We start from the raw sequence: 13690 nt of genomic DNA, 5'->3' as shown, positions 1-13690 counted from the left end.
ATGCCATTCATTCCGAAACAAGAGACAGTCTGCGTCTGTGTTACATACATAGTTTATAAAAGAGCAATGACTTCTGAAGAGTGGGGAATAGCCAGAACACTCCAAAACTGGCTGTAACAAGAGTATATGTGTGTTTGCTTTATGAAGCTTACATTCTAACGTTTACAAAGGCCAGCACTTGTAGAAGATTCTCCACTAACAAACAAATCTGGAATACATCCATTGTACAGGTAAGTCAGCCAAAAATAAGCAATAGCTGTGCTCTTCTCACTTGTAGGAAAGCATGCAACAGGTTTCCCCCTTCTGCCACCCCCTGTTCAGATTTCTACACCACAGTCCCATTAAAAGCACTCTATGATGAAACTGGGGTACAGGCACCAGGCTGAATTTTATCACAGATACCATTTACCAATGTCCTGCAGATGTTAATGCAGCCTTCTGCTAGCACCAGAGAGGATACAAGCATGGATACAAAAATATTTAAGCAATTTAAGACATCAAAAAAGGTCAAGAAATAGCACTGGGCATATACAAACTGAACATTCACTCCTGTAGAGCTCCTTTAAAAATGGCACCAATGGACAGTGTTTTACAATATGCACATTTATTCAAGGTGGGGAACTAATGCTCCACAGGTGAAAAAGGAGAATACAAATAAAAGTGCCACTGTTGGCCCACAATGGGATTGCTTACAATCGAATGGGAACACTTGGAAAAAGAACCTGGTATGTACATGTCTCCTGGGAACTTAATGGCTTCTTCAGAACACAGATAACTATGGTTGTCCCCCTCCCCTTTTTTAGCCAGACAGTATTGCCAGAGCTTGTGCTCCCTTTTCAAGCACATCATCTTCCTTGAAATTCAGTACTATTTTCTTTCAGAAAGATCAGAAGTTGTACTTTTAGGTAACAAAAGCATTTATGTTACAAACATTCAAAACCGGAAGCTTATGATTCTGGCAGACAACGTTGCGTATTAAATACAAACCAGCCAGCAATTACTGAACATAAAAAACTTATTCAATCATAAAAAAATACTATAATTCATCACCACAGACTTTTTACATAGTTATAAATAATAAATAGCATAACACAGTAGATTACAAACGGATTTATTTTGCCCCGTTAAAGTCTTTAAAAAGTAAAATATCTCTTGTCTTACCTCAGCCTGACCAAGGTACTGTAGCAAGCCTGCTCGGAGCTCAAACATAAGCCAAGCAATATGCAGAGCTCGTGTTCAACCCAAACTTTTCAGTCTTTCCTTAGAAATGGAATCCTTGCTCAGCTGTTTGCCCTGCTCACGACCAACGAAGGTGTAAATGCAGCTGCAGGGGGCATCACCTCGGCTGCTGTCTTGGGCTGCCCACAGCACTCGGAGAGCAGCACTAAGGAAAGCAGCCTCCAGGACAGGTTCTGGTGAGCACCCTATAAGAAGCTGTACATAAAGGGGTTTTCCCCACCCACCCCTCTGGTTTTACATTCCATCATTTTGTAACAATGCCCCCCTAAGGCACAAAAATACCTATGACCTCAATGCCACGGGAGACATCGGTGGTGCCAAACATGGTTCTCCTACACAGTAGTTTAAATAACTTTGTTATCTGCACTGTATGTCTTAGATCGAGGCATGGATTCATTTTCCTTGGCCAAACCCTGCTGAATATTGACCTTATTTCATAAAATCTGTAGGGTAAAGGATCTGGGGAGAGAACTATGCAGCTTTTTTAATCATATTTGTAGAGTACTGTTATTTCTTCACTGGTGGCAAAAGTGCCAATCATTTTGTTGTGGGTTTTTAATGTAAGAGAGGGAGATTTCCACACCCACTGTAAGAAAAACGACTAGCAGCACTAAGAAAAGATTTTCCTTCCTTCCATAAAAGAATTTTTAGCTAGTGACTAAAGATAAAAAACACCACGGAGAATATTTTTACTCAATGGTAGAAGTGCCAGAGAATAAATCAGCATTTTCAAATCCCTCCAAATCAAATTCTTTCCCTAGACATAGTGACCACAATAATAATAGAAGTAATTCTCCTACAAATTGCAACACTACTAGGCAGATACCTATTCTTGGAATCAAATTGTGTATGCAAGTTCCTGAAAGCAAAAAGTTAGTATAATCTGAGCAGACAACTTGTTTAAAGAAAAACACAAATTTGCAAAAACAGACATTAATATGGTCTACAACGTCCATTAAATGGAAAAAAATCAAAATCACTGGAAAGTCACCAAGGATTAAAGGAACAAGAATAGTTTTCTTTCAGTAATCCTCGTGTTAATGGTTCAAGAATGAGAGTTCATTTCTCTGTACGAGTGTACAGTGAGGAAACAGCACAACCAGACACAGATTAAGTCACTTAGGTGAGAGATCATCCATCAGAATGAACGAAGAGCATGAGTTGGAGCATGTCACTGGAGACTCTGTGGTTATGCTGCCTTTAGTCAGCGAGTCAGAGGACGAGCCAACACTGCTGCTGCTCCCATCAAGAATATCTGAAGACAGGCTGGGGAAGAAGGAAAAGTTCTTTAGCAACAGGGGCACAGTGACTGCGGGTACAAGGCCAGTGTACTGTCGCCTTGTAGAGGTGTAGGAGACCTATACTACCACTCAGCCTTTACTGCAAGACTGGCAGCCCTGAAGACTCCTTGTTTTCTGTAGCATGTTACAGATATATTCATGCTCCTTATGGGAATGAGGAGCAGAATTTCTTTTTTCTTTTTAACATGCAGAATAAATCATCACTCTCATTTGAATCACTCAGAGAAAGGATATGACAACGAATGAGAATAAAACCTTAAAAGAGTATAGAAAGGAATAGTAACAACCTAATCAGCAATGCAGCAACAATGTCATTGCTTAGCTACTATGTTATTTAATGTTGCACTACTCAGAGCAACATTTTGAAACCTGTTTTGCCCTTGTAAGGAATTCTGGCGGTTGGATTTTGAAGTCTTGATACAAGATTCCAGAGGGCATAAATGGATGCTTTTATCATTTATGCTGGAAGCAACATAAAATAAAATCTCTCTAAGCAGTTCCAAGTCTGTAGGTAAACCAAAATTGTAGTAATAGAGTCGGTATTTTACAATGCTTATTTTCTGACTTCTGACACAAAAGAGAACTCAGAGCTTTTAATGAATCCTGATAAACCAGATTGTACCACTAAAAACCATGAATAAAAACATGAACTATGTAAGCGCAGTAACTATTCACACAAAATACCACGGATACTATATGAGCACCACCTCCAACACAGTGAAATAATGAAGCATCCTCAAAAAAGAACTTTGCTTATGAACCAACAGGGATTTGTAACAATCAGATTCAGTATGAAGGCTTTGATACACAAAATCTAGGTTAGAGTCTGCTCAGGAAGATCTGATCAAAGGAGCAGGAACACTGTCACACTACCACAGGAGCAGTTCCCAGTAACATGCATACACAAGCTATATGCAGAGTATTTTTCCCTGGAAAACAAACAAGAACACTTGTGATCCATGCACACTCCCTGTTTCGGCATTTCAGGGCACATGAAATAGTTTACCATGAACTGAGATCGGTCAGATGTGTAACATCTGGAGAAAGCATGTTGGTTGTTCCTTGAAATAGTCTCTTTGGCTGACTTTCAGTTTCCATTTCACCTAAGGAAAACAGTGCAAATAATCAAACTCACTTGAGCCTCTGGAATGTCTGTCCATTTAACATTTGTCTATGGCAAAAGACAGGATTGTCCCATGACAGTGCAAAGCTATTGTAACTCAAATCCTCTCATTCAGCAGGCCAAGCACTTGGGTAAGACATTCATTTGACGCTGTTGTATAACCATCCAGTCCATCCTTAATTTAACCAATGCTTCAGCAGTATCTGAGGGGCTACAACAATCTCAGTGACATAAAACTAGGCACTTGCTACCTGGACTATAATCAGGGAAAATAATCTAAAGCAAACTAATTACTGTGACTTAAGTTTAAGTAAGCAGTTGAGATGAAGAGACTGACATAAGACAAAATAGGGAGATTAAAGTTCTTAGTGATTATGAAAGCAGGAATGGCAGCTTGGCTCACAGTTTCACACTCCTGCAGACAACAAATTCTGATGCATATGTACACTGCTACAGAAAAGCTGAACAGAAAACAAAATGGCATGTGTATGCATTTCCACTTACTCATCGTGGATCAGACTATCTTTGTACCTGTAATCATCTACTGATATTAAGAGATTAAACATGATGAGGAGAATTCATATAATCTGTTTAGTGTAATCTACCCTGAGAATGCGCAGGTTTGTGAATAGCCCCTGTGCAGACACATCTGGAAATATCATGAATTTGCCAATGAGAAGCTTAAAAACACCCCTTTCAGCTACAGTATATTTTCATTTTTAGTTTGGCAACAAACACGTATGAAATGGAAAGAAATGTTCTGGCTTTTTACCTACACTTCACAACAGTTGTGGTGTCGGTTTGAAAAGCTGACAGAGGTTAAGCAGTACAGCAAACTGAAGTACATATTAACATACGTTATGCAAGAGAATTATACTACCACTTGGTTTATAGAGACTGATAAGCCCCCTAAACTTTCTTTAGCTCATGGAGGTACATTCCCTTCTTCAAAGGGAAAGAATAACAGCTTCTATCAAGCTGAACGGGCAAAACCCCCCCACATTTATAATATATCCAAAAAACTAACTTAAGTAACTTCAAATTTCACAAAGACAAATCTGCTCCAACACACTGCACAGTGTGCCAGCACCTATTCCCTCTAGAAATGTTCCTCAATACATTGCTTTCTCCTCCCACGTGTCACGGTGTCGCTTTGTCACCATGTCACATCTATAGAGTATGAACTGCAAAGCTACTGCTAAAATTCTGAAATAACAGGATTTAGGAAAAGAAATGAGGGTCATTGAAATGGGTTGGATGTTTTAAATCTAAGTAACATTGAGAATTCCTTGATATTTCAAGTAAAAAAGGCAAACTCCTATCTCCACTTCATAAAAGATGCTCCACAAGAGCACACGGATAGGTGAGGAAAGCCTGCCCTTTACCTGCTTTTAATACAACACAACCTGGGTAAAGCCTATCATAAAACACTGAAAGTAAAGCAACGCAATATAAATACTTACTCCTTACTGAGTAATATTTAATGCCTCTAAAATTCATAGAAAATAACAGAAAGAAAGAACTGGCATCCATGGGAAAACTTGCCTCTCTCCCCTGTCAACTCAATGTAAATTAGACAACATTCTTTATCTGATAGAACAAGCAGCCCTAAAACAACACTAACCAGGACCTTTTCTCGAAGGCCAGGTCTTGTAAAATAAAGGGAGATGCTTTTTATGCAGTTAAGAATACCCAAGTTAAAATGCAGAAAGAATAAGCATGGCTAGAGGCACGCTTGTAAACATCTCAATCTCCCAGTTCTACTACGGAGACTTGTTCTGGGCTGCAATTTAAATATCCTTAACATGGAATACTTCCAGGAAAGAATGCAGTTTTCCCCCTCCAGGAGGAAAGCACTGATCTATTCCACTTCTCTAAACACTCACCTTCTGAACTTTCAGAGTGAAAACAAACATTCAGTACTAAGTTTAGCAGATAGTGCATGATAAGCAACATTCCTAAGATGAACTGGAGGGTGTGCACTGTACAGTGGTACTCTTAGGAATGTCAGGGAGGGCTTAGGAATATTCATAACATTGCATTCGATGTGTAATAAAAGTTTGCCTCTTTTAAGTAATTGTTGCTTTTAAAGGTTTTCAATCTTGTGTTTTAAACTACCTATTTTCCACTGTATTTTGAAGTTACAATTGGCAAATTCCAGTTCACCATGGATATAAGTGCATTGTATTTACAGAACAAAAAACCCATGGAAAAAAGAAATGCATCCAGCTGCAAAACTACATCCCAATAGGGATCAGATAAAACATCTAATACTTTAAATACACATACCTTTTCTTTTAATGGGGCCAAGAACACTGGGCCTGATACAGTTAATAGGACTTTGACTCCTCCTGCTATAGAGAGAATACCAACACTCAGTCAGGCCTGTTCCACCACACCTAGCATCAAATCAACACAACCACAGCACCATGAAATGTTCTTTAAAGCTATTCCTGCACAACTGGAATGCTTAGGGAGTCTAAATACATAGATAACAAAGAAAGTGCTTGCTATTAGAGCAGATTATCTGCCACACAAAATTATAGTACATTTTCCAGGGCTTTCTCCTTTCCTTAGTGCCTCACATCCTCATGTCAATCATGTCCATTTCTAAACTGCATTTAATATACAAAATCAATACGCTGGAAAAGTTAAAGTTCATTTGAAGTACCCAGGAATGTCCCACAAGTTACCAAGTCCAGGCTGAAGTTAACTCAGGCTTCTATAGGAGAAAAGCTACTACTCGTAAAGGCTGAACTTCCAGAGCATTCTTACATGGCAATACTTCAGCTATTGCAAAACTGAAATCACTTTCAATGCCTTAACATCAGCTTTAGCTAATCTTCATGCCAGCCTTGGAATTTAAGCCAATGTATACCTGCTCCTTGCAGATGTTACTTACTTGGTGAATCGCCTTGTTGGACTGGGAATAGGACTTGGAGGTAACCCATTGCTGCTCACAAACATTTGCAATGATGGTGAAAAACATTGCTGCAGAGAACATCACATGAAGGTACTTCAGAATTCCCTTTGAAATATTCAGCTGTTTCACCCCATCCTCCAAACAAAACATCCCCAGTTAAAGAAAAGCTGGTAACAGCATACAGCAGAGATGATCATACATAGCCTTAGAGGCATTAAAACCTTAACTTGCAAAAACAGACTGCCTAAAGCAAGCCCACTGAGATTAACTTAAAATTCAAACCCACAGGAAATCTGAAATGGAAACAGAAGCTGTTTTCTAAATAAGAGAGTTGTTTCTGGTCTTCCTGTTACATTTAGAAGCAGCACTACAGTACTCAGGACTTGCTTCTTTCAAGGGACTTGTTAAACAAACAGGCTGAGTTGACTCAAAATACATCTGACCTGAAAACTTAACACAGTATTCCAGATAGAACAGAGCTCTGTGGTTCTGCAGCTCATTTGAGCTGAGCCCATGAATGCCCACAGCTAAACACAAAAATGGTTTTCTGGCAAGTTACCTACTACTGCTTTACAGTCGTGATTCCAAAGGTACAGGAGAGGCTGTTAGCATCAGGGTTACACTAGGAACACATTTACTCAGCACTAATATGATGCTCCATGCACACACCATCAACAACACTAGTTGAGGCATGTAATAAAATACACCAGTACAAAAGCAGAATCACAAAAGAGGGTGAAAACAGGGTCAATCAGCCCATCTATAAACACAGTTCCCAGTTTCTCTGTGCTGCATTTCAGTTTTCCAGTCCTCATTGGAAAAAGCAGTTTATTTAATATACATATATTCCCTTTCTCCAGCATCTCCCATCAGTCTTCAGTGCAAGTTCTGCACACCGGAGTCCTCCTTACCAGTGATTTATGCCTTCCTTCCCATAACTGACGGATATACTCATCCTCCTCACCACACAGATCTCCAGCTTCTAGTCTTTGCCTACACTCTTACTCTACACATGATATATTCCAGTGTTGGTGCTTCTTCCCCAGCAGCTCCCACCTAGGCAGCTGAAGATATCAGGTCCAAATCTGATTGCTATAATGACCTCTTCCAGCTTCCCTAGAACCAGAATCCTGACCTATCCCAACATCACACAGACAGCAGCAACTGCAAACATTCAGTGTGGCAGAACTGGGACACTCCTGAAACTCTGCAAGCTCTAAGCTGGTGAAGATCTGATTCCTAGAAACAAGTAAAACGTGGGTTTGTTTTTTCGTTGTTTGGTTTCTTGAAGACTATCAGTTTGTGAAGTTACACAGTCCTCACAGTTCACCTTGGGCTAAAACTCTGAAGTGTTCTTTCAGTTTGGTATTTCACTTTTCCTACCTTTCCTATTCCTCTTGTAGGTGAAGGTGCAGGCGAAACTGGAATGAAGTCTATTCTCTTAGGGGAGGAAGATTTCTCAGACTTGTCCAAGTCATTGTCGCTCTGTAAACACAAGGTTTCAGACTTAACACTGTCACAGGACGCTACCTTAGAATCCAAGGCACAACCTTCTAGTGGGGAAGTCATTGGGCCAAATGCACAAAAGCTAAAGCAGATGAACTTAAGTTCTTCTTCAATTACTTTCACAGTTAATGTCTCTCTTTCCCTTAAATTCTTCAGTTGAGTGTAGTAGTAGAATTAAATAGGAAACATCTATAAAAAGATTACCAGGCTCAAGCTTTCCTCCCATGACTGGCTTATCTGCATTGCTGTCTGCACTTCCCTAGAATACAAAAAACCCCATCAGTAGCTACAAAGAGGATAACTCTGGCTATTTTATCATCTTGTTTGAATAACACCCACCTTTCATGTGCTGTTTCTCGGTTCATTAAATCCACTCCCTCCTCCTGCAGGAGATAAAACATCCTCAGTTTCCCCATAACATTTGCTTTGTCACAGGTAGTTGGAATAGCACTTGCCATTAGAATTATGAAATGCAAACAGCAGGACCACTCCAGAAAGAAAAGAGAGCTACCAGCCCAGCTCAGTTTCTCTTAAATGAAACAATACATCAAAAATGCAAGGTAGCTTAAACATGGCAACAATAAACCTTGCAAGGATGTTTCCTTGTTGGAACTGAATCGTAAAAAAAAAGACTGGGTTTTCTCTAGTGCTTGAGGAACTCAACAGGAAAGAAACTCCCATTAAGTACTTCATTATTATATAATGTTTTTCATTCTGCTACTAAATACACAGATAAAACCTACACTCACCCTTCTGATCTGATGAAGTCGGCTACTAGGAATGCGAATAGGAGATGATGACAACAACTGAGGAAAAAAAGGGACAGCCACAATGATTAAATCACATCTCAGCACCTTGCACACATCCTATTCACCACCACCTGCAATCTTAGGGAATTAAAAACGAGCTGTACTACACGTGGATGACTCAAATCATGTTGCAAAAAGAAAATACTGGCCTTCAAGAGAGAAGACTTGTTTTACGACTTACAAATTCATTCTATCACTCAGCAAGTGGCACAGAGCTCAGGCTTGCATGCAGATACTGCTCAGCATCTCGAATACATAAACTACCATGAGACAACTGAGAGATTTTTTAAGTGAACCTATGAACATTATACAATTCCCTGCTGCCCAGAACAAGATGACAAACTCCTGTACTAACTTACTCAAGGAGCTGGCTATTATAAAGGAGAAATCCCAGTGTTTCAGCTCAGGTTTGAACAACACTCCCTAAAACTTGACTGTTGCAATTCTCCAGTTTTACACATCTCATTCCTCTGGAACTTTGGCCACCATCACATACAAATGGGCCAACAGTCCCCACCGAGGATGCCCATTTGTCCTCTGTAACACCTTCTGATTTGAGTGCCAAAATGTTACTCTTATTTCTAAGAAATCTCGTAACAAGACACAGAAGAGAATCCTATTTCAGGAATTTAAGTATTGCTTTTCTCAAAGCCTGTAGGACTTTATCTTCATGAGCCTCAAAATGAGAAAGAAAATGCTCAGTAGAAGAAGAGCATTTAGGTCCCTGGGTTGATATGATGGAACAAAGAGAAATGCACCGCCTTTGACAGGTTAAACAGCAGGACTGTTACCGTCAGACTTAAAGAACAGAAAGCAGAACTTCACTCAGCAAATTACTCTTCTTTAAAAGATTTTCTGACATGTGGTGATCACCCTTTCCAATGCCAAACAAACAGGCCAGTGAAGATTCGATCCCCTGTTTCATTTTTACAACAAACTGAAAGACTTTTAACTGTGACAACAGTTTTCTCTTCCAACCCATGGTCAGGTCCAAGTTAACTTTAAGCAGAAGCACACACAGCTTCAGCTGCTGTTGCCTTCTTGGGGACATACAGGTAAACAATACACCAGCATTATTTCATTGCAGGTTGCAGTTACAGCTAGAAAAACCCGCATATTCTGTAGCCTGAAAGGTTGCTGGGATGCACAGTGCAAATACAAATCAAGTTTAACTTCATTTCTCTGGCTCAATTACTTCTTGTTAGGTGTAAATCAAACATGCTTAAGATTCCTCACCATGCTGTGACGGCTCGTAACTGTTGTGCTGTTCCTGCGAGTTCGCAGCACGTAAGGCTGAAAAACCTGCGAGTTGTCACTGGGGATGGAACATAAACTTTCGTGAGTAGCTTCCTAAGGGGTGTTTCACTTACAGCTGCCCAGCGCCCGAAAACACCCATTTCACGTCGGCAGAAGCTTCGCTTTCACTGACGGCGCCTAGCAGCCACCTTCCCCCGCAGCCCGCGGGGATCCGCTGCTGCCCTTCCGCAGCCACCCGCCACCCCGACCCGAAACCGGGGACGTGACGCCTCCACCGCGCACCAGTCTGCGCCGAGCGCCGGAGAGCAAGGGGCACCCTGACTACGGGTCGGCCTGTATCGCTCCACGGCTGGGCCCCGCGGGACAACCTGCTCCGAGGCTGCCGGGCCGGGCCGGGCCGCGCTCACCTGAGCCCGTGGATGAGCGGGGCGCTGTTGGATCTCCTCAGGCCGCCCCCGTCGCTCGGGGCCGCGGCGCTCCCCGGCGGCAGCTCCAGGTCCAGCTCCATTTTCTCCTGAGCCATCGCGGGGGCCGCGCCTCCGGCTCCGACTGCTCCCGCTCCGCCGCGATGCCCATTCACTGCCGGCGGCCGCAGCGGCTCCTCATGCCGCCGCTGCCCCCGGCCCCTACAGGCCTCGCGGGCGGCGCCGCAGGCACAGGCCGGGGCGCGCCGCGCCCGGCGAGGGGGCGGCCCCAGCAGCGCCCCATGCCGGGGGAGGCCCGGGGGACGGCGCCTTCCCCCACCCGCTGCCGCCGCCACACGGACGCGCTCCCGCTGCTCCCTCCGGTGCGGCCGCCTCAGGCCTCGGAGCGCCCCGGGCCGCACTCCCCTCCACGCGCCCGCTGCCGCCCAGCGCGCATGCGCTGGAAGCCGGGCGGAGGCAGCACTTCTCCGCCTTACACAGCGCATGCGTCCCGCGACCGCACCGCGGTACTGCGCATGCCCTATAGGCCGCCATCCCGCCAGCGCCGGCTGCGTGCGCGCTCCTGAGAGCGGCAGAGCACGCGCGGAACGGCTGTAACGGGCGGGGCGCCCGTTTGAAACGGTACAGGGGGTGCTAGGAGACCGACACGGGGCGTGGTCTGCAGGGGACGCGGGTTCGAATCCCAGGGTGGTCATAACGCTGCTCCGATCTTAGCTGGGTCCGTCCCGGGCTCTGCCTCGACAGAGCAGCGGGGAAAAGCCTTTGGGACCCTGCTCAGGGTTAGGCTCTCGCTCTTCAGATGAAGTCGCACAGCCTTCCCTAGCGTTCTGTTGTGCCGCTGAAGAACGTGCTGGGGTTTTAATCAGTAACATGAGCTCCCATGCTGCTGTCAGAAATCCAGCATAACGTTCATTACAAGACCCAAAATTCTAGTTTTTGGCTGCATTTGGGGATCGGGATGGCATTTACAATTCCATTCCAAGCAGCAAAATGTTGTGCTTCCAGATTCTTATTTTCTAGTATTTTTCTGTAATAAAAATTACAATATACGTTCGTCTCTTACGCACAGCGGATCTTCAGGGTCTCTACTAGCACCGAATTCCTAGAAGCTTTCATTTTCACCTGGGAAACAGCAATTCTTTTTCCAGAGCACTAGGTACAGAAATAGTTAAGATAGAAAAGTGAGGATTTTTCATTATTTCAACTTTCTTAAGTGGCTGGATTAATTATTCTCTTAGAATATTAAGGAATACTAGAAAATTCTTCCCCGTAAGGGTGATGAGCTCTTAGGCAGAAGCTCTTCCCTGTGAGGGTGCTGAGGCGCTGGCACAGGGTGCCCAGAGAAGCTGTGGCTGCCCCATCCCTGGCAGTGTGCAAGGGCAGGTTGGACACAGGGGCTTGGAGCAAGCTGCTCTAGCGTAAAGTGTCCCTGCCCGTGGCAGGGGTTGGGACTGGATGAGTTTGAGGTCCCTTCTGATCCACAAGATTACATTTAAAATATTTTCAGGATTTTTCAATATTATTTATATTGGAAAAAATGGAGACAAAATTCCTTGGTTTTTATGAAAGTAGAAGGGAAAAGCCACCTTTCCCACTGCTCACGCTATGATACCTCATGGTCAGTAATGACACCTTTCTGTGAGATGCTGCAGAGTTGCCATCTCCTGCAAAGATCAAGAGGATATATCCCTAAACCCTTCTTTTGCTCAATTTCTAACAACGATGATCAGTCTGATTCACTGGAAAACTAGGATCTGCTGCACAAGTGTCACTTCTTGCTGCCACCGCTCACCAAACGCAACACCACGCTTTGAATGCTGCCCAGTTCTCCTGGTGAAGTACTTCAGCAGGAGCACTCTGCAGCCTGGAACAGCTCTCCCAGTGGCTGGTGAGTGCCCAAAGGGCAATTCCAGTGACAGCATCCAACAGAACACCCAGCTCGGAATGGAAATCCACTCACACATACGTTTGCTGTGCTAACACAAAAGCCACCTGCAGAATGTGACTACATTGCCAAACTATGTGGGGTTTGCTGCTTATTATTGTGGAGTTATTTTGTTATGTCCTTGCCACTACAGACAGCAAAAAGCTTCAAATTTAGGGGGCCTATAAGGATGCTGGGGAGAGACTCTTCACTAGGGACTGTAGTGATAGGACAAGGGGTGATGGGTTAAAACTTAAACAGATTGGATATAAGGAAGAAGTTCTTTACTGTAAGGGTGGTGAGGCACTGGAATGGGGTACACAGGAAAGTTGTGAATACTCCATCCCTGGCGGTGTTCAAGGGCAGGATGGACAGAGCCTTGGCTGACATGGTTTAATGTGAGGTGTCCCTGCCCATGGCAGGGGGGTTGGAACTGGATGATCTTAAGGTCCTTTCCAACCCTAACTATTCTATGATTCTATAAATGTTCTGTATCACTGTATCCTTAAAGGGAAAAGTCAACAATACCCAAAATGTGGCTGAGAGCTCAAAAACATCTGCTTCACATGCTCCAATTTTCCAACACATCAGGCCACTGTCTGACCAGGTTTTCCCACAGCCAAGTAACTTTAATGGGGAATACAAGTGATGTGGGGACTGTCAAGGTCACCCTCAAAGGGTAATGAGGCAGGGAAAAGGGGATGTGGCTGTGGGAGAGTTGTGCTGTGGAACAGAATGAGGTGAAAGATGGAAATGAGGAAATCACAAATTGCTGAGTTGGAGAAACAGTGCAAATGAGCACAGTGAGAGGGATTAAGTAAGGAGAGAGTACGTTAAACAGAGCTTTGGGAGGACACAGGTGAAGGATGGAGATTCCAAGTGGGAAAATGGAGACTGGGAGAAGGAGAGAAGTGGGTACAGTGCTACATGGTGGGCATGAAGTTATGGCGTGGGCAATGACGTGGGCGATACTTGGTACCATCAATACCCTGGCTACAATAACCCCAGCAATGTGAAACTACAAAACACTGCCAGCATGTGACCTGTGAACAACATGTTTTAGCTACCTACAATCCACCTTTCCTTCATGGTTCTTAAAGGCTGCCTGAAAGTCTCCCCTGGAATACACACTGATGCCTGAAGAACCACCAGCTGCATTTCTGAGAAACGACAATGCTTAGCT

General features: G+C 43.6%; 1 protein-coding gene and 1 non-coding gene across 2 annotated transcripts; both read right to left on the bottom strand.

Moving 5' to 3' along the window:
- Positions 1–36: 36 nt before the first annotated feature.
- LOC130596870 (P2R1A-PPP2R2A-interacting phosphatase regulator 1-like) lies at positions 37–10815 on the bottom strand. Its single transcript, XM_057404894.1, has 10 exons — positions 10566–10815; positions 10138–10216; positions 8842–8898; positions 8432–8475; positions 8297–8351; positions 7970–8071; positions 6566–6654; positions 5953–6017; positions 3547–3643; positions 37–2505 (listed from the first exon to the last, which is right to left on the bottom strand). The coding sequence occupies exons 1-10, from the start codon at positions 10679–10681 to the stop codon at positions 2355–2357; spliced, it is 855 nt and encodes a 284-aa protein (XP_057260877.1). The 5' UTR covers positions 10682–10815; the 3' UTR covers positions 37–2354.
- Positions 2585–2731, bottom strand: LOC130596917 (small nucleolar RNA U109). The gene has a single exon (XR_008971640.1). It is a non-coding gene; the product is annotated as a small nucleolar RNA U109 (small nucleolar RNA).
- Positions 10816–13690: the final 2875 nt, after the last annotated feature.

This window comes from Pezoporus wallicus, unplaced genomic scaffold (assembly GCF_028554395.1).
Source record: "Pezoporus wallicus isolate ANWC-B61680 ecotype Strahan unplaced genomic scaffold, APGP_CSIRO_Pwel_v1 contig_6217, whole genome shotgun sequence".
In the NCBI taxonomy this organism is placed as follows: Eukaryota; Metazoa; Chordata; class Aves; order Psittaciformes; family Psittacidae; genus Pezoporus; species Pezoporus wallicus.
This window is presented reverse-complemented; position numbering and strand designations above follow the sequence as displayed.